General features: G+C 39.5%; 2 protein-coding genes across 2 annotated transcripts in view; one reads left to right on the top strand and one right to left on the bottom strand.

Moving 5' to 3' along the window:
- The first annotated feature begins 4,319 nt into the window (after positions 1-4,319).
- SRP14 (signal recognition particle 14) lies at positions 4,320-7,976 on the top strand. The gene is made up of 5 exons (XM_065753938.1): positions 4,320-4,400; positions 4,604-4,676; positions 6,185-6,297; positions 7,456-7,488; positions 7,815-7,976. Exons 1-5 carry the CDS (start codon positions 4,377-4,379, stop codon positions 7,902-7,904), a joined length of 333 nt encoding a protein of 110 aa, XP_065610010.1. The 5' UTR covers positions 4,320-4,376; the 3' UTR covers positions 7,905-7,976.
- Positions 7,977-9,514: 1,538 nt separating this feature from the next.
- The window catches only part of EIF2AK4 (eukaryotic translation initiation factor 2 alpha kinase 4), a 32,000-nt gene continuing 13,814 nt past the window's right edge, over positions 9,515-27,700 (bottom strand). Inside the window, exons 15-39 of the mRNA XM_065754008.1 lie at positions 27,399-27,521; positions 26,826-26,930; positions 26,635-26,692; positions 25,850-25,929; positions 25,118-25,219; positions 24,513-24,563; positions 23,207-23,443; positions 22,613-22,688; positions 21,897-22,018; positions 20,706-20,755; positions 20,447-20,615; positions 19,889-20,005; positions 19,122-19,187; positions 18,409-18,579; positions 17,720-17,854; positions 17,478-17,585; positions 16,676-16,804; positions 15,620-15,706; positions 15,003-15,115; positions 13,498-13,556; positions 12,930-13,027; positions 12,229-12,297; positions 11,620-11,664; positions 10,441-10,565; positions 9,515-9,994 (exon numbers count right to left, since the gene is read on the bottom strand). Coding sequence (XP_065610080.1) covers positions 9,940-9,994; positions 10,441-10,565; positions 11,620-11,664; positions 12,229-12,297; positions 12,930-13,027; positions 13,498-13,556; positions 15,003-15,115; positions 15,620-15,706; positions 16,676-16,804; positions 17,478-17,585; positions 17,720-17,854; positions 18,409-18,579; positions 19,122-19,187; positions 19,889-20,005; positions 20,447-20,615; positions 20,706-20,755; positions 21,897-22,018; positions 22,613-22,688; positions 23,207-23,443; positions 24,513-24,563; positions 25,118-25,219; positions 25,850-25,929; positions 26,635-26,692; positions 26,826-26,930; positions 27,399-27,521 — 2,550 coding nt within the window. The 3' untranslated portion in view covers positions 9,515-9,939. The remainder of the gene's footprint in view (positions 9,995-10,440; positions 10,566-11,619; positions 11,665-12,228; positions 12,298-12,929; positions 13,028-13,497; positions 13,557-15,002; positions 15,116-15,619; positions 15,707-16,675; positions 16,805-17,477; positions 17,586-17,719; positions 17,855-18,408; positions 18,580-19,121; positions 19,188-19,888; positions 20,006-20,446; positions 20,616-20,705; positions 20,756-21,896; positions 22,019-22,612; positions 22,689-23,206; positions 23,444-24,512; positions 24,564-25,117; positions 25,220-25,849; positions 25,930-26,634; positions 26,693-26,825; positions 26,931-27,398; positions 27,522-27,700) is intronic.

Here is a 27,700-nt window from a genome sequence, read left to right as displayed (position 1 = left end):
ACCTCCCCAACCCTGCTCCCTGAAAACTATCCGTTTTCACTATAACAGTATGATGCATTTGAGTTTCAAGAAATATTTCTATTTCTTGGTCTCCATCATTTAAAAAAATAATAATAAATCACAATTAACATTGCTGTCACACAATGAAAGTAATTCTTTGAAAACAATGCTATGGAATAATATTAAGGAAAACGTGAAGTATTCATGAAGACAAATAACAAAGTTTAGCATAGAGCTCATGGCATGTTCCTAAGACGTGACAGAAGACCTCCTGGTTCTTATAGAGAGCTTCTCCCTGGAAACTGATCTCTCTGCCTCAGGATCTTCCCAGTGGCATGTCCTGCTCTCTGGATGAGCTGTCAAAATGTCTTCTTTAGTTTTCCTCCTGAATCTATAATGTATTTAAAACCTCATTTTCATTATTGTTATTATTAGCTGATCAGGCAAATAATCATAGAATCACAGAAATAATATCACTTAGTGCATATACACTGTGTTCAGTAGCTCTCCAGCCATTGCCCCTCTGCATGTCCTTTACCTTTCCTAACCTTCCTAAAGAAGGTTAAGAGCAAGTTTGGTGGCAGACATTCACCTGTTCCTAGGTGACCTGCTAGCTGCTATGTCAGAAGTCAACCTAGCACTAGAAAAAAAAAGAGTAACTGTGCTCTTGCTGTGTGAATTATGTTTTATTTCCCCAGCACACTACTTGAGGACATTTTGGTAGCTATCTCAGGGTTAACTGTCTTTCTGCCCAAGCAACTGCTATTAAATTTTGGCAGTAGAGAGCTTTTCCTTTATCCATTAATCTCAGATCTGGTGAAGCTAGGAGGGCACCGAAGTGTGCACCTCTGTTTTTACAGCACTAATGATAGACTTGCAAGGAGAGTGTGTGTGTGTTACTGGTGTTCTGCTGTAATACTGATTCTTTTTCCTGTGCATGGTTATACTTGGACGTGGCATGCTTAAACCTACACATCAAAGTGAATTACCAGAATGATCCACTTGTGAATTGCGGGTCATTATCTGTTATTAACTCATCTTGAGCAGTGTGGTGAGCAAACGGTAATTTACGGTATGTTATTACATTTCTACTCACTGTGGTGTGTGGCAGTTGAATTTGTGCATGTGATAGCCCCTAACGAGAAGTAACCTTCTAGTTCGTTCAAATAAGTCTTTGCCAACTTCTAATAGAGCTGATCAAGAATGCAATTTACTTTTGATAATCCTGTTTTTCCTCTTCCTGCCCCCCTAGCATACTTCGCAGAGGAGAAGGTCCCACCTCTGTTTCTTTTCAGTACAAGCTTGCTTCCAGGAAAACTTGGAAGCACAGCAGCAACCTCCTCCAGTTCCTTGCCAGATTTCCTTCAGGATTTAATGATTCAGGTGGCTTCATTTGCTAAATTTTTGCCAAAAAGAGAGGAAAAAAAAAACGTCGATCTCCACTGACACCACATAATAAAGTTGAGCAAACAGGAGGGCTGGTAGAAGCTTATTTTTATTGCCTGTCTCTTGTCACGTGACAGATCAGGTTGCAAAATACTAATGCCCCTGCCAACTCTCAGGATCCAGCCATTCCTCTTGCTACTGTTTTAATCCAACCTATTTTCTCTCTTTTATTTATTTATATATATATATATATATATTTTTTTTTTCTGGGGGCAGAGGGTGAGGGAGAAGGTATTACACTGGGGCAGGAGATAAAGTAAAAGGCAAGTGTACCGTGCTTGGGAGTACCCCTTTAGCTCCTTCAGTGTTTGTTCAGCACTTTTTCACCAGCTGAATAGCTTATTCCCTCCGAGTGTTGGCAGCCTTTGGCAAAATTAAAGCAGTGTCAGCATTCCCTAGTTCCATCTATTTTTTGGAAAAGAATTGTTAAAAATATTCCATTTTCACCTTGTTTGCAAGTTGTGATGAAGACTTCTCCCCTAATTAAATGGTGACATTCTGGCTTGAAAAATAGCTTCACAGTCAAGAAGATAAGCTACCAAAAGAATAAAAAAAAATCCTCTGCTGCATTTCTTTTGGAAACAAATTCAGCAATTCAATAAAACTGCCGCTTTTATTAGCAGTGAGACTCCAAAAACTGCTGATAAAACAATACATTTGAAAAATGTAAACTTTATATAACTCTCTTGAGTTCTATACCATAACAGTAAAGTCTCCCATTAAGAGAGAAGGCCTTTCAATCTGTACAAAAGCAACCCCAGTACCTTGTGAACAGACAAGGGCTGTGAGCAAGCTCAAATCTGTCACACTTGAATAGCAATGATAGCTACAGTATGTGATCATCCATGAGTGCTTGTGTGGAGAACAGGAGATGGCAGAGCTCCTCTGCCTGTAATTTGTATTTTACAGACATCAAGCAATGCTAAGAGGAACTGAACAACCGGAACTTCGGGTGGAAATCTCTCAATTTTTATTTTATTTTATTTTTTTTCCCCCCATATCTTGGTACATAAACTATCACGAGACAAAGGCTTTTCAAAAAACATGCTTCTAATGTTTTAAATGCATAAAGTAAGTAAGTTGCATGCTGGAAACACACATTAGTCTTTGATGAATTCTGAAGTTGTCCTTGCCTTCTCTGCATTCCCTTTGTCTGGAACTGTGCTCTCTCTACTTTCTGGTTTCTTTTTCTTGCTCCTCTGCTCTGAAATATTTACTCCCCTTGCTGAATTAATAGTTTGCCCGCCTGCAGAGAAGCGCTTCTTGACAGTGGTTTCCCCTTCCTCCCTTCTCCCAGCATGTACTGCTATCAGAGCCTTTGCCATTACAAATTCCTGCAAGGAACTGCTGCCTGGATCTCTAGCTTAACATGGGAACGACTATGGCAGCTCCCAATAGCAGGTTGAGATTTTCATGCAAAATGGGGGAAAACTGTGCTCATCCCACTACGTCAGTTGTTTTTGTTGCATAAGAAGTACAGAGTGTAAACATCCATCTTCCCTCATCTTTAGGAGAGAGGAACTGTGGTTCAGGAAAGCAAGGAGACCGCACAAGAACTCACTGGTGCATTGAAGGGTTGGCATTTGGACGAGGGCTGTAATCCCTGGCCACCCTTCTCCTTTGGCAAGTGTGAGTGGAAATGCATTTCTTTTGCCTCCTGGTTTCTATGGCCATGGTAGTTTCCAAGAGGGAGTACGTTGCAACTGTTTTAGTTTTTCCCATTTCTGTTTTGCTTTCATGAGTTGCCTATAAAAATCTGCAACGCAATTGCATCATCCCCATTCAGGTTTCTCCCGAAAATCAAACCCTGACAACAAGCTCTCGCAGTGAGGAGCTTGTCATGCCTGCTCCCCACCTGGGCAGCGCTGGAGGCAGCACGTCCCAGCAGCGACTGCCTTTGCTCTCTGGGTGCCACTGTAGGGGCAGGGACCGGGGCTACGGCCTGTCCGTACCGCTGAGCACAGTACTGGTCGTGACTCCTGGGAACGTCAGCTTCGAGGAGACTTAAGCAACCCAACCTCCTCACTTTAGTGCTCAGGAGACTTGCACGCTACGAGAATCAGCCAGGTGGATTTGTACATCTGAAGCCTTCCTTTCTCAGCAGCATCACAGGTGGAAAAACACCGCGGGGATAAGGACATAACACCGAGGAAACGGCGGTGCAGCCGCTCTGCGCTCGGACGCCGCGAGAACGGAGCCCCCGCACGAGCGGCGGCGGCGCTGCCCCGGGCGGCTGCGCAGCGCGGGCTGAGCGCGATCACAGCGCCCTCTGCTGGCGCTCGGTTAGCAGCCCGCAGGAAGACGGCGGGTGAGCGCCGACGCCAGAACGTGCGTTTTGGGGATAGGGCTCTGCTTCTACGTTGCTCGTCTGTTGTCTGTTTAATGCATTGGGTAACACCCCCCTCCCCCGCCCCGAGGACGACCACGCGAGGCGGCACGCCGGCCTTCCCATAGTACTGCTGGGTCCGGGGATCAGCGCCCGAGCTGAGCACCCGCCCGCGCACCTCTTGCTATCTGTCTGCAGGGAGTTGATTCCCATTCCATGTCCGGCGGGGGGGGGGGGGGACACACACAACAAATCACTTTTCCACGGGAGGAACACGGCGAGATCCGAGCCCGGGGCCGCCGGGGGCGGCTGCTCACCGCTGTCCCAAAGCGCGGCTTTCCCCGCGGCGTCGGCCGTCCGCGCACGCGAGAAGGCAGAGAGGCAGGGAAGCAGGCAGCCAAAACCCCGCCCCTCGCAGTGCCCGTGGCAGCGCGGGGCTGACGTGGCGCTCCGCTCGGCGGGGCGGGGCCTGGAGAGGCGGTCGGCGCCGGCCCGGCTCCGGCGGTGGGAGGGCGGGAGCGCTGCGGCGCATGCGCCCGTGCGTGCGTGGGCGAGCGAGCGCGCGCCCGCCGCTTCCGGCCGTGCTGCGCGGCGTGGAGCGGCCATGGTGCTGCTGGAAAGCGAGCAGGTGGGGCCGCGGGCGCGTGAGGTGTTCCCGCGCCTGCTGCGGCGGGGAGGAGGCCGGGTGGGACCCCGCGGTGCGCCGGGCCCGGGTCCCGCCTCGCCGGGGCTGCGTGTGGCGCCGGGGCAGCGGGCCGGCGGCGGAGAGAAATCCGCGGGTCCGGGTTGGGCGCGGCTGCAGCCGGGCGGTGCGGTGTGCTTGTGTTGCAGTTCCTGACGGAGCTTACGAGACTCTTCCAGAAGTGCAGGACCTCGGGGAGCGTTTTCATCACGCTGAAGAAGTGTAAGTGTTAAGTGTGGCGATGGCGGGAAGAGGTGTTGGCTGAAATCAGTGTTGGCGTTGCTGGTGCGTGCTTTGGGAGGTACGGGTGTGTGTCAGAGCGTCTGGAGGAGCAGCACGGCAGCCAGGGACGGTGCTGGTGAATTGGGGCTGTATTTCGAGCTGCAGGCTTTCTAGTTGTTAAACGCTGACTGGAAGCGCTTAGGCTTCTAAAAGCCGGGAATTGGAACGTTCTTCCTGTTTTTTAGATTTCTCGACAATTATTGGTGGTTTCCAATTGGATGTGAGAGGAAAATTCCGTACTGTGAGAACAATCAGTGGTTGGAGTGACCTCCTCAGGGGTGCGGGGGGGTCCTCCAGCATTGGAGAACTTGGGGCTTTGGCAGGATGAGGTGGTGCACAGCTGCACTGAGCCGTGCTAGGAAGTACAGGCTGGGGGATGAGCTGCTGGAGAGGAGCTCTGCAGAGAGGACCCTAGGTGTCCTGGTGGATGACAGGTTGACCATGAGCCAGCAGTGTGCTCTCGTGGCCAGGAGGGCCAATGGCATTCTGGGGTTCATTAAAAAGAACGTGGCCAGCAGGTCAAGGGAGGTGATCCTCCCCCTCTACTCTGCCCTGGTGAGGCCTCACCTGGAGTACTGCGTCCAGTTCTGGGCTCCCCAGTATAAAAAAGACAGGGATCTCTTGGAAAGAGTCCATCGCAGGGCCACAAAGATGGTGAAGGGCCTGGAGGATCTCCCCCGTGAAGAAAGGCTAAGTGAACTGGGTCTCTTTGGCCTTGAGAAAAGAAGACTGAAAGGGGACCTGATCCAGGTTTATAAATATCTGAGGTGTGGGGGACAAAGTGGCGAGGCCAGACTCTTTTCAGCAGTGTGTGGAGACAGGACAAGGGGGAATGGACAGAAACTGCAGCACAGGAGGTTCTGCACGAATGTGCACAAGAACTTCTTTACGGTGAGGGTGACGGAGCACTGGCACAGCTGCACAGGGGGGTTGTGGAGTCTCCTTCTCTGGAGATATTCAAGACCCGCCTGTGCGACCTGGTGTAGGGAACCTGCTTTGGCAGGGGCGTTGGACTCGATGATCTCTTGAGGTCCCTTCCAAACCCCTACAATTCTGTGATTCTGTGCTCCCACCACAAAGGGCTGGGCCAGGCAGTCACTGAGCTTCCTTCCAGTCTTGGATGCGCTGCAATTCTGTGATGGGTACTCAGGGCTGTAGTTTGAATCAAATTTGAAGTGTGGTGCTGCTGAAACAAACAGTTCATAACAGTATGTTTATGTGAGAGTTTGTGTATTTTTCCTGAGTTAATTTTCAAGCAGAGCTAGTTTACGTGACAGGCCCTTCTGCAATTTCAGAGGACAGTGCCTGAAAAATTTTGATTCACTTCAAATGGCCCAAAATTCCAAGGTGTTTTACTCATCTCATGGGCAGTTTTTAACATCTCAGGTCAGGGGGCATTCCATGATTTTAGTGATATATGAGTAAACGTTCTCTGTTTTCCAATACAGATGATGGTCGAACAAAACCAGTTCCACGCAAAGGCCACGTAGAAAGTTTTGAGCCAGCAGATAATAAGTGTCTTCTAAGAGCAACTGATGGAAAGAAGAAAATCAGCACAGTGGTGAGTGACAGTTCTGAGTTAGAATGATGAGCAGCCCTCCTTGGCTTTTCTGCAGCACCCCCATATTTAAGTGAAGCTGCCTTATGTGGATTTCACAAGAGCTGCCCCCTTTGTTCTACACAAAATTCATATAGCTGAAGGCACAGCTGAAATTGGGTTGCCAAAATGTTACTTACTATTGTAGATAGGACAGTTGTTTAGTTGTACTTTGTATACTAGATTTTGCTTCAAAACAGTATTGCTGGGCATAGTCCCTTCCTGCTTGCCTGTCTTCCATGACCTTGGGTGCTGAGGGAGGGCGAGGGGAAGCTGCTTCTGAAGAGGTAAGGATGGTGTGGGCAGAAGGGTGCAGGGCAGAACCTGCAGTATGAGAACAAATGACATGGCTCCAGGGAGGAAGGTCCTACAGTCAGCCTCAGGTGACAGAGGCAGCTTCTCATAGAGCTTGATGGAATTAATGAAGGTAGGCCAGGCATTACTGAAGCAACCAGGAAAACAATGACTGAAATAGGAAAAGGATCCTTGTTTCTTGTCAGGAATACTTGGTACGGGGCAGACTCTTTGAAGCCTTAATCTCGTTTAGCTTGCCTATTTCTTTTTTGCTTGTTTTCTTACTCTCTCACCCCGCCCCCTCACAGAACTACTTGTGTTGCAGGAAATGTTAGTTTTTTAAAGTAGGGAACCTGATGTTTATTTTGAATGAGAGATTGGGAAAAGCTTTAACTGACTTCAGATTTCCTCTGTGATGTAATCCAAGGAAAAACATTACTTTTGGAAATAGTTGAGAGAATCTGGGCTATAACATTTCATTCCAGGATTTGTGCTTCCACATATAATCAAGGTATGGGCCCATAGTGAAAGCAAATCTTCTTTGTTAGAGTGTTTCTTCACCTCCTTCCCATTTGAAAACACGTGGTTTTGGGAAGGACAGCCTTCAGAGGACTGCCTTAATCTTATTAGGAGTGTTTTCAGTTTTCTAAGTCAGTGAAATGTTATGATGTGTCAGTAGAGCCTATGTACTTATGTACATATTTGTGACATTGTTGTGAGTTGATGCAGCTGTTGCTAAAGAGGAAGCTAGTGCTGGGTGAACATGTACTGATAGTTTGTAATAGAAGCCAGTGTTCTCTTGGTTAACCTCTGGTATTACTTTTGTAGGTGAGCTCAAAGGAGGTAAATAAATTCCAGATGGTAAGTAAGTTTTGTAAGCCTTCTATTTTCCTTTTCTGTAGGTACTGGGGAGTAGTCAGTAGCAACAGTGGAGAGCTGGGACCAGCTTGGTTCAGTATTGAATTGGCATACAGATTAATGTCAGACTGCACGCATCCATCCATGTAAAACAATCCAGTTGTGTTTTATCTAACTTTCTTTATTGGTTTAGAAACAGTAGTTTCTCAGGGTAGTAGAGGAAGGCCATGTGTAACTGAGAAAATGAAGATACATACCCATGAACAATATGTAAACTAATATATGCTTTTCAGTTTCTGTTCTTCTAATGGTTCTAATTGTTGTTTCAGGCGTATTCTAATTTGCTGAGAGCTAACATGGATGGGTTGAAGAAAAAGGACAAGAAAAGCAAAAACAAGAAGAGTAAAGCAACGCAGTGATGGACAGTGTCCTACCATCACTGAAATAGACTTGACCCTTGCTCAAAGCAAAGTCCATTTCTTTTTGAGTTACCACTTGTCTTTGGCTTTTCTTTTCCAGCAGGATACTGGGATATGATCAGTACTTTTGTTTAATGGAAAGCAGAAGGTGCTTTCTGTGGATTGTTGTATGGCAGGAGCATTTACAAGATTTTACCAAAATAGCTTTACACTTTTCTGCCATCTAGTTCTGTACTTATACTGCTGTATGTTTTGTATTATCCAAGTGGGCAGTGTAAAACCCGTCTGGGCAATAACGCAGGGTGAAGAGTAATGCACAGCACCATGAGCAAAGTGAGACTGGAACAGGAGTCTGGTGACAGATGCCCAGTCCTATAGGTGAGCTGCAGTAGTACTAGGCAAAGTGGGTGCCAATGTATTACCAGGAACAGCAGCCTTCCTTTTTGTCTTATTTTGAGGGTCGTGTTTCATAATGCGGTGCAAATGTCTGTAAGGCAGCCAGTACTGTCTTTGAGCTCACACAGTGCTTAGCAGCTGTGCCTTTACTCTGCATTAATCCAGCTGTGCTGAGCCTGGCTTGGGGCGGGGAGGGCAGATGCTGCATCGTGGTTCCTTCAGACATGGCTCAAGAATACTCGTGTCACCTGAACGTTTGTTTTGTAAAGTTTCATCCTTCAGTATATTCAGGGATCTGGATTTCCCTGTTTTCACATCTTAATTCCCTCGTATGAGCAGATGTAAAAGATGAATGCTTACTTGTTCCTATTAAATGCAATGAGAAATGGATTTAGTTGTAATGACTGATGTGACTTGTCTGCTGAATGGCTAGGAACGATACTGTTATCTGTAACTTGAGGATCAGCACCACCAGCGTTACTTTCTGTGTGTTGTTATTGCAACCTCACAATCCTTAGAGGTTTTTGGGCTGGTTTGTCATGGAAGTTACTGCTTTACGTATTTTAATTTCACCCTCCTTTTCACTACCAGAAAAAGGCAGAAGTAGGCAGGTATTTCTTAATGCACTGAGCCTGCAGTGCTGAGGACAATCGTATGTTTTAAAAGAAGTAGGAACAAATTGCTTAAACAGAAATAGGTTAAGTACCCATATATGTCTGGAAATAGATTCCTTTTTTGCATATTCACTTGGTATGTTGAGGATGATGTGACATGTAATGCTTTTTATACAGCAGTAAAGGCTACTGTTACTCATCTTTACATTTGTTTAGCTTATTTTTCCCGATGCATTGGTAGTACAGCTTAGCTTTAAATATGTACGTTGGTAATTCTGAAAAGCACCGACTGGGAGGCTGTAGCTTCAGAAAAGACATTCTAAAGACTCCTTTAATCATTATGTCTTCAAAGGCTTTCTTCACCTGGGTTGTAAGCTTAAGTTTGCTAGTCAGAGCTTCTGTTCTGCTTCTAAGTATGTGCAGGTTTCTCTTACTTTCATGACCTTCAGGTTTAAAATAAGTTTTTTTTTCTGTATAGGGTTTAATTTTTGTCTCCTGTGAAGCAGCTGTTTGTTTTGAATGGAAAAGCATGAGGGCAGGACAAATGTAGGCAGCCAGGCTTGCACAATTCAACTTGGTAGCTTCTACTGTGATTTACAGAGAGACTTTAAATGAATTAATAAATACAAAACTTCGTAATACATATTTCAAAAAGGCCTCGTAGCCAAACCTTTTATTACACAAAAGCTCTTCTTCAAAAGTCATTTAGAATGAAGATAATACATATTCTTTAATCCTTGAACTGAGATTCTCATTTCAGTACTGTTGCATATGGACATAAATAGCATTCTAAACTGGATTTAAGTCATTTTACACTTACACAGCTGCTAATTTCCATTGTATAGGGGCAAGAATTACACAGTAATATATATCTCTGGCTGTAGTCAGACTGCTTCTTAAATACCTATAAAACATTTACTTCCATTTTTTGGAATAAATTTACAGTTTATATTACAAATGAAATTCCTTTGTGGAAAACACTATTGTCTATTAGTAAGAGCATCCCATAAAAGATGCTTTAAGCACTAGAACAAAACCTTGCATTCATCTCGGTAACTGTACAGGATGAGTACAGGAGCCCTGCAAAGGAAACAAAAACAGGTTTTTTAAATTGGCGTCAGATTCCAATTGCTTCATTCCTTCAAAACAAGGGGAATTCAAATTTGCAAGTCCCACCCATGAGAAAAGGGAGTCACGGTACAGCAGTAGAAGTATGCTTGAATGTATTTATATTTACCATTCAGTTGTTTGAACAAAGCAACAAAATAAATGAGTACAGTGTAGACTTTGTTGAAAAGGTTTATGAAATAGGATTTGGATTACCAGAAGTGAGGTTAGGTGATGCTAACTCTCAGTTTTGTTCCATGTTAGCCAAAAAAAGCACTCAAACAGGCATACTTCCTGAATATTTCTTTTTGTCTCGGGGAGAGGGAAAGGGCAGAACGAATGAAGAACGACTTATTAGTTGAAACAGAAATGCAGAAATCAATGGGATGTTTTATGTACCTATAAGAACTTAGATTTACCTCTTCTCCATTTTGATACTGTAAATTTCATCACAAATTGCTTGCAAGTATGAGCATCTCTGTTTTGGCCATCGTGACATCAGTTGTCTCACAGTAGCATCAAAGGCATGTCTGGCTCCATCAAACTATGGAAGAAAAAGACAAGGAGCTGTAGTATTCTCTAGTGAAGGAAGTGCTTCTGGTAGGATTCAGTCTTCTGAACATTGTAATGTCGGTGCTCCGTAATCAGACACAGTATTGAAAGGTTTTAAACATAATTAATGTAAATATGTGCAACTTGCCTCTAGTATTGAAGAAAAGCTGTTAAGAATGAGACTTTTCAGTACTTTCTTTAAACATTTCAGCAATCAAAAGAGACTCTATCCTTTCAGCAGTGGTGGGTGGAACATGAGAACTTTAGCATAAGGGCAGTGAAAATTGAGTGATAGAAGCTGATCACGTGCCTGTTCCCTTTTTGAAGAGATAGGTGATAAAGTATCTCCGTGTTTTGGAAGAGTGGATGAAATAGGCATTTTGAAATGTTGTCACGTTTCAGTCTGTGACCAGGTGGGTGCTTCAGAGCACAGCAGTGTTACTTAAGGTGGTACAGTGAGTACCAGATCTACCATTTACAAGCTAGATGTCATTTGTATTTTGGGGAAGATGGAGACATCTCCAACTGTATTAAGACTTCTGACTTCAAAGCTACTACTCTCAGTGAAGAGAAGGAGGTTTGTCTGTAGCACTTCTTTTTCTTAATCAAGTAGCTTCTGAGCGGTTAAAGGGGTTGATATAATACTTCTGTTTATCTTGGCTTTGCTAAGAAGAGAAGCTTCAGCTACTGCATTCATATCAATTGCCTCTGTGTTTGGCAGCTTCAAGAAACATCTTTGGTGAAACTGCAAGTTAAAGCTTATTTCTTTTGGAAAATGCACTATAAGTTTGGATCTCAGATGACTTCTAGGAAAAACACAGAGCTTTGGATTAGGATCTCCTAATGGTGTCTTGCATAATTTGGGCATTTGACAAAAAGATTTTTCTAGCTTCAGTTAAGCTCTCTGGGTAGAAACTTGCTTTCAGGTTTTAAAGCCTAATTCAAACTCCTCAAAGGAGAAAAACTACTACAGGTAAATTGTACATTCATCTTTGTTAAGAGCCTGTGTTCCATCAGAGTTCCAACTACAATACTTAATTGCTTACCTCTAATAATAAGAAGTGTATCAGAGTTTCTTTTGGCAGATCTACCTGCAGAAATACCAAGAAATTAACAAATATTTAACATTTCTATCATCAGTTTGCCAACTGGAGATTAGCTGCACTAAGGGGAGTCATTGTTTCAGTTCCAAAGAAGCAGTCATGCTGATAGCACTGGGAATATATAAGGCCTTAAACATTTTAAACAAACAGTTCATGACAGATTTCATTATGCAATGTTCTAAGTAGGCACAGGCAAATAGGAAGTACATTTCTTGAAAAGCATACACCGAAGTCTGAAAGCCATATACAACAGATGTATCAGTTTAACTGTAAGAACAAATCTAGCAGGAACAAGTTAGGAAATTACCACAACAGGATAAGTACAGCTTAAGACTTAATAACTAAGTACTTGTTCCATTTTGGTGTGTACAGTTGTCCAGTACGTACAGTGTGAGATACTTCTCAAGCATTAAAGAAACCATATGGGCAAGAGCTTCTTTGGTTAACTTGCTGTCTCTAAAGTGAGGCTAATAGTAGCAGTTTGTTCCAGACTGCATCAGCCAGTTCAATTACAGATTTGAAATCAATTCAAACTTTTTCCAAAATACTTACTGCCAAAATCTCAATTTCACTTGTTTTCTGTTGCAAGCTAGAAACGAATGTCTGCAGTCTTGTTTGCACCTGCCAACAAAAGATGGCCAAAAGTAATACACTGCTTTTGTGACACAGGTTGGGTACATTTGTTTTCTGTTTCACAGATTATGAGAACAGAAGAGGCTGCTTCAAGCACAAGATGCAGATCTACATTTTAAATCTCAAATTTACTGTCAGTACTTCAGTAACATCCACAGCAAATCTTGATAAGTAGTCAGGAAGGAGACTCTGAATGCTCTTGCTGTAATGAAGATTTGGTAATATCAGAATTGCACTAAAGCAGACTGGGCTGCACATTAGGTTGTGAAGCCTGGTACGTGCAGTTACAGGCTGCCTTCCTGGCCGTTAGGTGAGAACCTATGAGTGGAAGCCACAGTGAAGTATGGCTCATCCCTCTTAATACTTGTATACACCAAGTGTAAATATGTATACAGGTATATAGCAAGCAAGCTGTGATCATTTTGCAAAGATAGCATGTTACAGGAATAGTTGCAATCTGGCTTTAGTATTGTCTTCTGTACTCTAATTAATCTTGAAGCCACTAACCCTAAATAAGCAAACTGATACTTGTATATCATCACATCATGTAATATTTTTACATTACAATAATGCTGTATTTTAGAGGCTCAATTCTTAAAACTTATTGGGTGTGTATGTACCTGAATTTCCTGACGACGTCTGGCACTGGCAGATAACTTTTCAGGAGCTATAACACTGACATTGGGCACTACGAGAGTTCCATGTGACTCAAACGCACCTAAATGCAAATGTAGAGTTTTACATTCTAGTCTCTCTTAACAGAAAGAAAGTAGCAAGGAACAGAAAACTCACACATGTTAATAAGCTTATCGTGTAGTGTACGATTCAGAAAGCTGCTAAAAAGTACAGCTGGTTGGAGGTGAAATGCACACATACTAGAAAGTGGTTCCAAATGACTGACAATTCACAAAAGAACTCAGTATATGTAGTGTCAAAAAAGGAAAGCTATTACAAGATTGAAGCAGCTATTTAATGCGGAGTCCCAGGAGTAAGTTTCAGTTTTAGATCACTTTGAAAAGTGTTTGAGAGTACAGGGAAATGTTTCTAACCAGATGCACTGCTAGAAAACATGTCCCTACTCTGACCTTGGCAATACTTTTAGATTGTAAGTTCCAGCAAGGTTTTCTAACAAAACCAGACAGAAAGAGAAATCATTTTCAGTGGTTAATAACTGGAGAGACCAAATACCTGAAATATTAGCAAACGATCCCTTTTGGTTTGGTACTGAGAGGTTATCTGAGGTTTCTCTGGAAATTAACAAGGACAGTTAAGGAAACAAATTAGCAATAAACGAAGGCATGCTCTGATAACACATGGTTTCAGACTATGGTACCTACACACTTATTTCATTCTAATAGATAAATTTATATTCTGCTCTGGAATAGACAGAAAATCATACAAGGTTACATTAGCATATCTGATGTAGCAGGCTGACAAACTATTGTACTGCTATTGATTGGACTATTGCTGAACAACAGCACAGCAACCTTTGTGTTTCCTTTAGCTACAAAATAGCTGTGCTCCCCATGATTCAAGAAAGATTTGGATCCTAATGCTAGAGTATATTAAGAAAATATTGTCTCTAAATTGTTAATTTAATCAGCTTACAGACTTCTGAGTGTTGATACTGATGATACTAAAATATCAAATTTATACTCGAGATCGTATAAATTAAACTTTTGATTATTAGGATGCTTTTATTTTGTCAGTATTACAATTATCATAATTGTTGCATTTTTATTACTAAATACGATCTTTTCACTGTATTCTGCTCTCAGGATTTAAAGATAGTCTTCAGAAAAGTATGCTTTTCTTTCACAGCTTCTAATAATAGATCCTATAGATATGCCACAAAACACATGAGAATGAGGTTAAGCTGCATAGCTAAATGCCCCAACTAGCAGAGGCCAGATCAAGGAAGAATAAGGAGCTGGGCAGCAGCTGTTATCCACCTGTACAAAATATTTTTGAGTTCATTATTTCAAGCTTAAAAATTTCCTTTACTGTTAATTCAGAAATATTATGGATATCCAGTCAGTTGGCTTGTTCATATAAACTAGAATTCAGACACTGTCCCTGCTGCCATTACCATATGTACATACATATGTACACATATGTAATACAAATGTGTGTGCTTGTGGTCTGTGTGTAACAGCATGACTTGCCTTTCCTGTGATTTCTGTGTTGCTGTTAGTCACAACAAACAGTATTTCCAGCAAAGACACACAGTCCTGCTGCATCCCCTGAGTCTTTGCCAGGTGTTACTTTCACTTGTGCTAGTTGAGCTGTACAGTTGAGCTGGAGTCGCACATTTGTTAGCACTGCCTCAAAATGAGAGGACCCTGCTGCTTAAATTCTTTGATTACATAGTGCATGAATGTAAATAACTTCTGGACAGCAGTGGGAACTTGCAAGCAGCCCTGCCATACAAATTGTTCTAATTGCATCTGAGCTGGATAGATACATAGTTTGTGAAGCACTAACCATGTTTCAGTATAACAGCTGAAAGGGAAATCAGTCTCTTAATAATAAAATTCTGTAGCTAAGCCTTTTGCTTTCTTTTCCCCTCAAAAAGAAAAAGTAAAGCTCTTACTCTTTATTGAATGCAAAGTTTAACTGAGTACATCTTACAATTCTTTCATTAAGAAAACCAAACTAATGTCTTGACTTTGCAATTTTTATTTTTTACTTACCTACTACATCTTTCATCACAGATTTTAGTTTTCAGTTTCTGGACCAGGTGATCTACTAAGTCAGATTCAAAAATCCTTTTCTCCGTCTGTCTGTCTTTTTCAAAGGATTTCACCTATGATGTATTTCAGTGATTCTTAAAGTTGTTTCTTAAAACAGCATATGAATAAACGTCTCAAGTTGAATCAAGACCAAACTGGGTTATTCACCTATTAAAGGTGAAGCAGCCAAATGGAAGAAGCTGTCATTATCAGCAATAAATCACTGTCACTTAAATCTTTGATTTCTATGTATTTTCAACCATCTAATTCAATCCACATTCCCAAAGCTTAAAGTGTCTGCTTTTATCTCATATGTGATAAATAATACTGAACAAAATGGTTCAGAGGTGCAAATATTGTATTAATAAGCACATATTTGGTTCTGGGCTTTTTTTTTTTTTTTTTAGTTTTTAAAAACATCCTAGTACTTAGCAACCAAACCTACATTTACTGGAATTCCATCTACTGAAATATTTTATAGAAAAAATGTAATGTTCATGATCTTAAGAAATAAAAAAAAAAAATAGAACATTTATTAACCTGAAGCACCACTGAATATCCTCTGATACCACACTTACCTTTACATGACTTCCTTCTTTGTCTGATACAAGAGCTACATATGTAATCCCGGAGCATCTGCAGTATTCCTGCAGTTCTTCCTGGGACTGAAACAGGAAGAGGGAAAGGCGAATGGGATAGAAATTTAACAGATTATAAAATAATCACCTAAATAAGCAGTCTCCCATCTTCAGTTACACTAACTTTATATGTGGCAGTTACACTGAATATAAAAACTTCTGAGTGAGCATTTCTAACAAGACCAGGAGGTGAAACTTCATTTTGCATGGATATATTCACCTAACATTCCTTAAGAATCAAAATCTAAGCCTACACGCTAAGCAGTCCCAGTTCCCTCATGGAATGGTTGGCTGGATCCACTTGATGGGCAAGACATGCTCAGCACAACACCTCTCCCAGCTACCCAGCCCCCCAGCCCTTTTAGTAAGGCAGTTTTGGGGTAAATGAGTGCTTCTTCCTCGCCAGCTGTCCTCCAACAGGAATCGTAAGTAACAGAAGTGAAATGCAGTCCAGTCTTCTTTCAGCATAGACAAAGATGCAAGAACAGTCTGCAAAATACAGCTGCCCTCACTGTGGACTTTAAATGCCTGTCATGCATTTCAGCAGATTTAGAAGATTCCTGGAACCAACCAAGGTCTACTTGGAGATCCATTCTGTTAGGGTGGCATCCTCAGGTCACCCCCTTCGTTGCCTTTACTGGTACAAAATACGCTTAAATGAGGCCAGTAATCTCTCAGAATTTATTCTGTGAGTTTCCCCCATGCTTCAGTACGCCTTGGGCTCTAGATTCAGTTTATAATCAGGGAAGGTCACCTAATTTCACTGTGCCCTGAGGAGCTCACCAACACATTTTTGAACACTCTGGAAGCTAAAGAGGAAGAGCACTGACAGCAAGGACAATGAGACTCTACCAAAATAGCAACCTGCATTCCCAGTTTTCTGAATTTGCGATTCAATTAAAAATAATTCAAAAACAATTGAAAAAGGATGATCTCTGCCTGTGCTAATCTTTGAGAACGGCAACGTAGTCAATACATGTAAGACAGAAATTGTACCTGGGACCAGTCGTACATTATTTCAGCTGGAATTCCTGCAGTCCAGAGTTTCTGAACAATATTGATTGCTCTCCCCATTGACATCTGACCAGCACTTACAACCAGCAAATCACATGAGCTGACAGAGATCTGAAGGAAAAGTAAAAACAAGGGACATTTGCCACTAGACCACCACTCCTGCTTCATTCATGCAGTTAAAAGTAACTAAGGACATATTCTTCAGAACCTAACAACCTGAAAAAGAGGTTTTAGGGGTCTTTCTATAGCCACCTAAGCACATTTGGAAGGTGCTGAAGCTTACTCTATGACAAAAAGCAACTCCTCAGCCTCAGCATGCAAAGCCTCCTAGCCTATTCTGCTCTTCCCTTCCTGATGAACTTAGCAATATTAATTTATTCTTACAAAAAAAGAAAAAGTTAATGAAATAACATATTCCACAACCAAATGAAATCGTGTGACATACAAAGTCCGTTTTCTTACAGTTCCTTCCTAGAAGAGGCAAAATAAGAATAGCTGAATATCTACAATTGTTTTCTTTCATCTGAAACAACACTTAAGCTGAGAGAAGAGTCCCATTACATTAAAAAGTTATAAAACTGAAGATTCCCTGTTCCCTTGCTTTAGTAAATAATTCTATCTGGAACGACCGAAGAAAACAAGTCATCCTGATGTTTGCTTTTTCAGTACAGTATTTTGGAACACATCTGAATCTCTTATTTTTCACCCATCTGTGGTTACAGGCAAGTTATTATCAGCAGTAAGCAAACAAAAACAATCCCTCTCCCCCCCAAACCAAACTTACAGTATCCTCCATACTGGAAACAGCAGCAGTTATTTTATCTATAGCTATGCTGACTCCAACAGCTGAAGGCACCGGTCCTACTGTTTGTGGTCCTCTAAATTGTGGGATCTCAAGACAAAAACAAAAAAAAGACAAAACTAAAGAACCAAAAAGTTATTTCTGGAAAATGTCAAAAAGGTTTTTCAGTTTTCAATTGTTTGTGTTCTCCTTTCCTATCAATTTGTTAATAGAGATGTACATACCAGATGATCGTATCTGCCCCCTGCAGCAAGAATTTCAGGCACAGTTCTTTGTCTTCTTTTGATGTATGCTATGAACTGGAAGATAATACCATTGTGTTGCTGTATTTTGTAAACCAGTCCCAGATTTATGGAAATCTGTAAAACAAAAATGCGTAAGTGAACAATTCCTCTTCCAGAACTGGATAATGCAATTCGTTTCCTATTAGCTGTATGAGCTGACAAGACTGTTCTCACATAAGGAAGACATACCAAAATATTATCTCCAAAAGATTAAAATACAATTAAAAAATAAGGGAATAATGCTTTGAGCTTAATGCTTAAGAAAACTAGAACACAACCTTTGAACAGGAAGCCTTAAGGAAGGTGGAAGATGATCAGTAATTACCAATTTTCTGCATTTAAACAATATTTATAGCTTATTTCAGATCTTCACATTTCTTTATGCTTCAGTCTTGGCTAGAAAGAAAATCCCTTTGTAATTAGACAGAAATGGAGCCAGAAGCTTCCAACTGAAAAAGATCTTGTCCTTCAAACACATCTCTCAAAACAGCTATCAGTATTATTACCTGCCATCAAAGATGTGCAGGTGTGCTTTTCCTACTCTAAAATATCATTAGTTTGTTTTGTGGTAAATTACATGGCACAGTAGCCTATAAACAGCTCATTTATTAGCAGTGTTTTTTACAAACCTGAAGCTTTATTCCAAGTTGCTTTAGCAGACCAATTATTTCCTCTAGATCCTTCATACCATGCTTCAGCAGCTGAGTCACACCTGGTTTTTGTTTTATCATTGTGTTTAAAAATGGAAATACGTTACTTGCTTCTCCCTTCTGCTCAATGAACCTGTAGAGTCGAGAAAGCTAAAAACAAAAATAATAAATACAGAGAGCACCACTGAAGGTGCTCATAATACATCATGTTGGGAAAAAAAAAAAAAAGAAAAATATTTGTCTGTGTGAATTAAATAGCCTTTTTTTTGGCTTGTTTGACCTAGCAGCCTTTGTCTACCTACCAAGTTGAGGAAAGGAATGGATGTGTGCAATTATCACTGGGGCATCTGGAAGTCAGTGCAACTTTCTGTATGCACACTCACCAACAATTGCTTACAATTTTTTCTTTCTTTCAGTTTTGCTCAGTTCCTTTTACTACATGTCACTGTACAATATTCCATCTACCCTTTCATTATTTCCATAGCCTCAAAAATATGTTTAAGAGGAGAGAGAAACATGGAAAGTAGCCATACTTTAACAGAGAGCAGGACAAACCACTTTCAAAGAGATGAATCTATTTTGGACAGTGGATTTAATGGTTGATCTTCTATCAGTTGAGTAATAAAGTAAATAAACTATCCATAGCTTATGGCAAGTTACAGGGAATTCAACACCAAATTAAAAGTACTCACACTATTCGATGTGAGAGAGAGATTACAGAATTTGGCTTCCACTTCTCTTTTGGTTAGCTTTTCAGTCTGAGAGAGAAACAGATGCAAACGTATTCAGAGTAGTTAAGTTACAGCAAACATTACTGCTGTGAAGAATTAAAACACAAAGTTGCAATGCTTTTAACAACAGGCTGTATTTACAATCTTCAATCGTAGAAAAGCAAAGTTGATAAGTAACACATCTTCCACTTGTGTTTAGTGAGGTCATATTTAGCTTAGTCTGAGGAACAGGAAGAAATATAAAAACAAACTATTCTTGAAAAGCCCATCTGCATAAATGAATACAAGAATTCCTATGTAAATTAATTGAAATAATAATAAATAAAAATAAATAATTAAAAATTAAATTTAAAAAGCATTAAAATACACATTTTTTTTTAATTTAAATACCGCCTTAATAGTTTAAATAAACCATCTATTTTCTCTGCTTATTAAGTGGAAAAAAACCTATGATATTAAGATACATTTATTTTTACCAGTTCTTAACTACACAAGTGAATATTTATCTCATGAATACAATTTAAAAATTATCATAAAACATCCAAATTCAGAAGTAACAACATATTAATCCAAGTTCACAGCTCAAAGGTAGGCAGCCCTTTTATATAATAGGATGTTTCTTGTTACACTGGCAATGCCCTGTTACTCATTTTTAAAGACAGCTCGTCAAAGTAAGGTACTCTAAATTATGATTACAAAGATTAGTTTAATTTTAATTCATATCTTACCACAGCATCATAGAGAATGATGTAAACTTGACTGAGTTTATCCTCTGGTATCCCACAGTGCAAAAGTATTGCTTTCAGTAAGGAGGTATGGTTCAAGTAGATACTGTAATTTCTTTCCTGAGTTAAATAATAAAAACAAGAAGAAAGTTTTATTAGCACTCCTTCTTACTTAAAAACTAAACAAAACACAATAAAACAAACATACAAGAAGAAAACTCACAACAAAGATGTTTTTTAAACTTTCAGTAACATCTCCAATTGTTTAGACCTCTCCTTCCATATAAATAAAGAATGGCAAGGATTGTCCCATTCTGTAGTAATTACTTGCCTGATAGAAGGCAAACTGTTTCAGTGGCACTATAGGGACTCAATATTTCTGATGCACACACAAACCTTTGAGTCAGTTTAAGTTCACCTACAAAAACACACAACAGTGTTCTATACCTGACTCTGTTTACAGGTTTTATCAGTAAAGTTCTGCATATTAGATTAAAACGATGGAAAAAGAGGTAAAAAATAAGAAATAAACAAATCAAAAGGTGCGATTAGAGAATCTACCTGTAGCACTGAAAACTCCTGAATGATTTCTGAAATGGCATAAATTGTTTCTGCTAAAGGCAAAAAGCTATTTCCAGTAGATGTAATAATGTCAAATGCACATTCTAGAAGTTCTTTGGGATGACAGCGGTCTAACTTCCGAGGTCTGAAAACTCGCTCTATACAGTATCTGAAGGAAACATGGAAGAACAAATCAGCATCTTCAGTGTTTACTGTCAACAAGCACAGTATCTCTGCTTGACATCTGTATGTCCCTTACCTTTTCAAGTTTGATATATTGTTTCTAGCTACAAATCTTGCAAAAGGAATCTGAAAAACAAAATGCATAAAAATTGTTCAAACAAAACCAGTCTAGCTACATCCTTAAGAGGGGTTAATAACTAACATGCAATCAGCATTTCTATTTTCACATATAATAATGCCATAAGTATTTTGGCCATAAGTGGCCAAATATTTATAATTATAATGCCATAAATATTTGGCCATAAGTGGCCAAATAACATCAATCATCTTTGTGGCAAATCTTAAAAACAAATGAACAACCACACAAACACATGGAAAAAAAAACAACAACAAAAAACTTTCCTGATAGCTCAGAGAAGGACAAAATACATCATAAACTTGTCTCGAAACCTATTAAATGTGCTAGTGGGTATTTTGTTGTTTAGATAAAGATTAAAAAAAAAAAGATTGTTTAATCATTGGTCAACGCATTTTCTAAAACAAAAAGGTTCAAAAGAGAGACAAATCCTGTAGATGGTGCACAAGTGCTTAGCTGTGAATCACACTGTATAACTCAATGTTCTTAAATGCAAAGGAAGGGTGAGTCACACTGATGTTAAATTAACGTATGGAAGATTAAAGGACAGGTTATTCAATTCTCAGTAACAAAACACAAAACTAATACTTAAAGCACTTAGGTCTTAATTAAGTGCAAAGCAATTATCTATACCACTATTGCCTATAACTGAGTAGTGCTGAGTCATGGACACTAAAGATTTCAGCTGCACATGCAGCAGTTCCTCTCAGGGAATGGTACTCAACTGTGTATGTTTAAGAGGAACACAAAACTGGACAGAATTTTGCATGTTTTCTAGAGAGACATACAAATAAGAAAGGGGTGAGAATATTTTCAAGGAGAATGGGTCATGTTTTTTTGTCTGAAGTATGCACAAGAAAAAAAAAGCAGCAGTGACACCTTCCACCTTTATAATGTAGCATTTCTTTCACCTGTGATTAAAAAAGAGAACAGAAAATAGTGCATCTCTTTCCTAAACAGACAGGGCTTCAGCTGTCAAAACCAGGAGAGCAGCATTAAAAAAAACCACAACAGATGCCAAAAGATGTACTGCTTCAGCACGTAGGGAATGTTTAAACCAAACTGAGCCAAATGTATGGACAAGCAGCTCTCTTGAAACCCAGCACTGCCAGCAGGGAAGATACTACTTACTCTGAGGTCATAAGGAAGCATGACCAGCATCCCACTGTGATCCATGACATAGGAAGCTTCATTATGTTCGTACAGTTTTTTATTTCTAGGCATTAGCAGTGGAGTATGCAGCTTGATGGCTCCTACACAAAAACAGCAACATGCTATTATTTCCCATTTCAGAACATCTGTCTGCAAACTCATAAACAACCTTGCAGAGTATGATAATCTTGATCAGTACCTTTTAAAATTACATTCTTTTAAATATCCTGTCATGGTTTTATGATTTTTGGTATTTTATGATATCCTTAAGTGGTGGAATAGGAAAATCGATTAAAGAAACCTGTCAAACAGACTTCAATGTTCTGTCTTCCACACTCCTTGGAATATTTTTCTCTGGCTGTATTTTGCAGCCATCGTTCTATTTGAATCTAATCTTTACTGGAACTCTACTATAAAAAATAATATCACTAATCACTGAAAAAATACCTGGGAGGAAAAAAAATTAAAAAGCTCCAAATACAAGGAAATGCTTCTAACTGTTACAGATAAAATCTAATGGAAAATATATCAGATTTGAAGTTAACAGCTACTGGGATGCCAAAATCTTAAAATTTCAAATGACACACAACTACTGAACATACTCTGTGACTCATGACAGCAGCAATACCATTCCTTCCCTTAAATCCATTCAGTCACGAAAAAGGGAAACGAACAACTTTTGTAAACACTCTCACCGTGTCTTTTAAATATCCGGCTGATAATCTCACATACATGCTGCTGTATCTTGGCTGTCCAAATAGAAAAACTGCCCTGAAACCATCACAAATAAAAAGTAGATGTATAATTTATTTGCAAGGATAATTCCACTTAATATAGGTAAAAAACATTCTACTATCTTCTCTCTCTATAGTCAACTGTATTGCTTTCACAGCAAAAAATAACAGTAGCCATACAAAGCCCTATTTTGCCATCTCCTTGAACTTCTTTACAAAGACTTAAAAACTTAAGAGAATTCTATTTTACATCAATAGAAAGGGAGGAAGAAACTCAAAGCTAACAATTTATGCTGGCAATCAGACGTTAAGTACTGAGATTAAGAATAAAGCTTATTTCTTCATTGAAGAGTCAATGTAAGGTTAAATATGAAGCTGGTATTTGGGTCCCATACTGCAAATCTGTAGTTTTAAATAGTAAATAATGTGAAGGTTGATTTTAAGAGAGAATGCAATTATCTCACACGCGCTTTGAGGTCTATTAGAACTTTCTTGTGGTTGATTTTTAAAAATTCACCACATGAAAGAACAAAAATGCCCTCAGCCGCTACAAACCTTCAGTGTATCACTGTCATAGGTGTAGTCTATAGCTGGAGATATGCGCTGTGAAAATATCTGACTCATCATAGTGCGGTAGGCCTTGCCATCCACGTTTGCTAAGGTATGGTGCAGCACTTCATGAAGCTCAGACTCTTCCATTTGTGGTGGTGGAAGATGTTCGCTTTTTAACAGCTCCACAGCTGTTGGTCTTGCTGCAGGGTCATGGTTCAGGAGCCATGTAATAACCAATCTCTGCGAGTTAAATCAAAATTTTATAGTTTCTCTTATGCTATCAGTGTTTAAAATGAACGTTCTCAGTCACACCACACAAATAAGATACTGAGATAACTATACAGGATATAAGATACTAAGATAACTATACAGGAAAAAAAAGGAAAGTGGGGTTTGAATCTTTAGGTTGGGTAATTCTTTGCTTATTCTAAATCCCATGTCATGGTACCACCTGAATAAATAACTGCTAAAACAAACTTAGAAATTTGTTAGTCCATGTAGATCTCTTGGGATGACAAAAACACATCATAACATTTATTGTCCTATGTTATGTAAGTTCTGGCATCTCTATGAAAAAAATTAAAGAGATAACAGAACTGCGTGCGTAACAAAGGTCTCTGAGTTACACACACTAAGGAATGTATTTTAGTAAATTGTGTAAGATGGAAACATTTTTATGGCATTAGTGAGACAGACTGCTGTTCCACTAGCAAAACAGACAAAAAGTTAATGCTAACTGTTAAAGAAAGAGTCCATTTGCACAAGGAATAAAATTTTCTCAGATGATTCAGAAAAAATTACGCTGCACGTTATCACTTCTTGGAGGCAGAACTAAATAAGATGAAACAAAAAGAAAAAAAGAAACTACTCAAATCCATGAGCACCCATTGTCTTAAGTTTCCAGCTCTTGGCAACTTGAAGCTTCAATTTACATTTCTTCAAACTTAGAGCATCAATTTACATTGTATATCTCTTCCTGTTCTGTGACATGGATCTCTTTCAAACATTTAAATCAAGGGTTAAAAAATACAGCTGCAATTACTTCGTGCCCAGAAACTAAAAATTGTCCCTCAGAGCTTTAAAGGTACACCGGGGATTTCTCCATTTCGTCATGACTGCACTCAGGGAATTTTGTGTATAAACATGATTCCACATCAACTTTATATCTTTTGAGATTTTTTTCTTACTTCATTCTAATGTCAGGTAATAACAGTTTGGCAGGAATCACTAATCAGAATTAAGTGGGAAAAATAAGAAATAAGCATTTCTTGACAGGGATATCTACTAGTTAAAATGTCTTCAAAATTACCTGCTTTGCGTGCTTGACTTCATCAAAGTCTTGCGGAAATAAAATACTGGGCTACAAAAGAAATAAACCAACCACATTTTAATTAGAACAGCCAGTACTGTTTGTGCAAGCTGGTCTTACATTAAGTGCTACATTTTCAAACAGTGACTGAGCAGTGTTACTGACCACGGGGGAAACAAAGCCAGAAAAAAAAAAACATAGTAAACTTAGTTTGAAGAGCTAACAGAAAGAAGAATGTTACAGAAATGCACGTATGACGTTTTGTGGAAGAGAGACAGTCCATACTCAGTTACTTAACAAAAAGTAAACTGGTTCTTGAGAACTCAGTGGGTATAAACCCAGCTGTACTGAAGCCATCATCTGTTTATTGTTGAAGTTTCCACCTCTAATGTTTTGCAATATAAAAATTAATTTCATTGAGTCAGAACAGTGACTAATGATAATAAGACTAGGAAATACAAAGTACATTAAGAAAATGTCACTAGGAGCTCCCAATTTTATTTTTATTTATTTTTTGTTTGTTCAAAGCACTCTCCCTGGAAACATCTTTGCTTCTCTTAAGCAATTTGATGCTGAGAATTTACCCTTTATCCCTGTATACTTACTAATCTTAGCTGACCAAGAACAAAGATCCTTTCCGATGCAGTACTCATGGGGTGGTAGGACATTTCAAAGAATATTATACCCAGACTGAACAGGTCCACTTTCTAGGGAGGAAAAAGTACGAAATTCACAGGTATTGCTTTTAGATTTCCATGGAAGATGACAGCAGAAAAAAATCCTTTGCTTAAATTTCACATTATAGTGCAGCATGAAAAAGGTGTGGTTGCCTTTATTTGTTCACTTGCTTCTCTGTTTAACTTGTTCAAAGGATGCAATCCATTAAGACTTGTTAGACTTCAATTGCTTTTATCCTCACAGCACTGCCTTGACAAAAAGGACCCCATTTCATTTTGAAAACACTCCCACTTTGAAATTCAGCTTCTTTGTGCACATAAACGGGATCCTCTGTAATAAAAAAATGCACTGCCATCCTCTAAAATGGCAATCTAGGAATCCAGGAGAGCAGTTCTAATGGTGACCTTTTGCTTTAACTAAAGACACTCAGATTTCTAACCTATTCATTTATAGAGACCCTCCTTTCAACTTCAGGTTGCTTGCATATAGCCACAGTCACATCACAGGCTTTGAGTGCATCCTTTTACCTTGGTCTGCTCTTAAAGGAATATTTCTAATTCCCACCGTGTACTTTCCCATCTTGAACTCATCTTCGTTGAGCACGAGCATTGTACCTACTACTAGATTACATGCTGTCTTTCAGTTAAGTCTAATCATACCTGATTGTATGTAGATTTAGTGCTTCCTTGGACCTCTGGGCTGACATACAATGCGGTGCCAACCATCCCTGTCAAATTACCTACAAAGCAAAAGATGAAAACATCAGTTTCAAGAAAGTAAGAAATGTGGCATCAAAGTCAACAAAACTCACCCATCATTTGTCCTCATTTCTTCCAGGATGAAATCAGACCTTCCTAAACCCAGACACAAGCAGTATGCAAAACAGTTTTCAACTTCACATGTGAAGTGAACGTGTCTGTCTCTACTGTCTACATCCTATCTATTGCTTTATATCATTTTAGTAGGTCAGCACACTATAATACAACTCAATTTCACTTCCAAAGAACTCATCTTATGACTTCTAGAAGATATACTAAAGTTTTCTCAAAGCACACAATTCATCCCTAAACAGAAGGTGTTAAAGCCAAACAAATAAAAACAAAAACAATCAAACAAAAACCCCTCAGATCTTGAAATTATCCTATACAGAGCGCAGAAGTGCAGATGGAACAGATATACAGGATCTCTATGTATCCCACAATAATAAAAGCATCAGTCTACGGCAGTAGTGGAAGCAAATTTGTTCAGATAACTGGCAGAACTGCCGAATTATATGTAACATATCCATCTAGAAGTTGTATTGCTTTCCTATAAAAGCATGTATTTATTTATGAAACATGCTTTATTTTCAAAGAAAGAACGAAAGTTGTAACAGAGTACATAAGATTGCAGTATACAAGACTTTGCTTAAAATCAGTTAGAACAAGCTACAGTGGATACTGACCTGATGGGTCAGAGTTAGCAAAGCTATCTGAGTGATTTTCTTCTTGCTTAGAGATTGCCTGAAATAAGGAAAAGAGATACAAACAGTAAAGATCATGGCATTTACAATATGATCACTATCTTCTATTTTCATCTTTCAGGTTATTACATCACCAAAGGCAAGTTGTTGAATTCACTTTTGGCTGCACTCACTGCATTTGCTGGATGATCCGTAGCTAAACCAAAATCACCGATCTTCACATGATCGTTGGAATCTAAAAAAATGTTCACAGGTTTCAAGTCTCTGTGGATCATTCCCTGTTAAAGCAGGAGAGCAACAACAACAAAAAAGACTGTTAGCATAAGAAACAATAAACAATACAAAATGTCATTCTTTATAATAGACTGAAAAAAGTATTATATTAATTATTCTATATGCAGAGGAAAATCTACTGCGTTAAGTCACCCGTGACTAGTTTTGAAGACTGTGGTTGCTGGCCCAGAAGCTAAAAACAATCTTTGGTGTTGATACATATCTAAAGCAATGTTTTTAAAAGGAGGTAATTTTTTTATGACTAAAGGAAAATATCTGAAGTGATTCATTACAGAATTCAAATTGAAGAAAGTATATTCTAAAACCCTAGAACTGAATAATATTAGCAAGAGTAAGTACCACTAATAAACGCAGTTACATAGGATCGAATGTTCAAAATGAACAGAATAAATGAAACAGACTAGTTACGGCATAAATGTAACGGATGGGTCGTAACTGTCACACTTACTAACCTTTTCATGGATGTAAGCTAATCCATCTAAAATTTCTCGGAAAAGCCTCCAAAGCCGACTGGTGTCTTCATATAATCCTCGGTCAATAGTATCCCTTAATGTGCTCTTCTCACAGTATTCCATCTTCAGTTGTGAATATGTAGGAGAGAGAGGGAAAAGGTGAGTTTTGTCAAGGAAAAGAACTATCAATTTATTTATTTTTTTTAAATCTGTGAGCACCTTAATGCCTGACTCCATAAAACACAGTTCAGAAGCAGATAACATCATCTAAACACTCAGCTATTTGGAATTCTCCTTAGATG

Source organism: Cyrtonyx montezumae, unplaced genomic scaffold (assembly GCF_038088225.1).
Source record: "Cyrtonyx montezumae isolate F1298 unplaced genomic scaffold, pur_monq_1.0 scaffold_10, whole genome shotgun sequence".
NCBI lineage: Eukaryota > Metazoa > Chordata > Aves > Galliformes > Odontophoridae > Cyrtonyx > Cyrtonyx montezumae.
The sequence above is the reverse complement of the archived record's forward strand: the minus strand, read 5'-3'. Positions and strand labels throughout refer to the sequence as shown.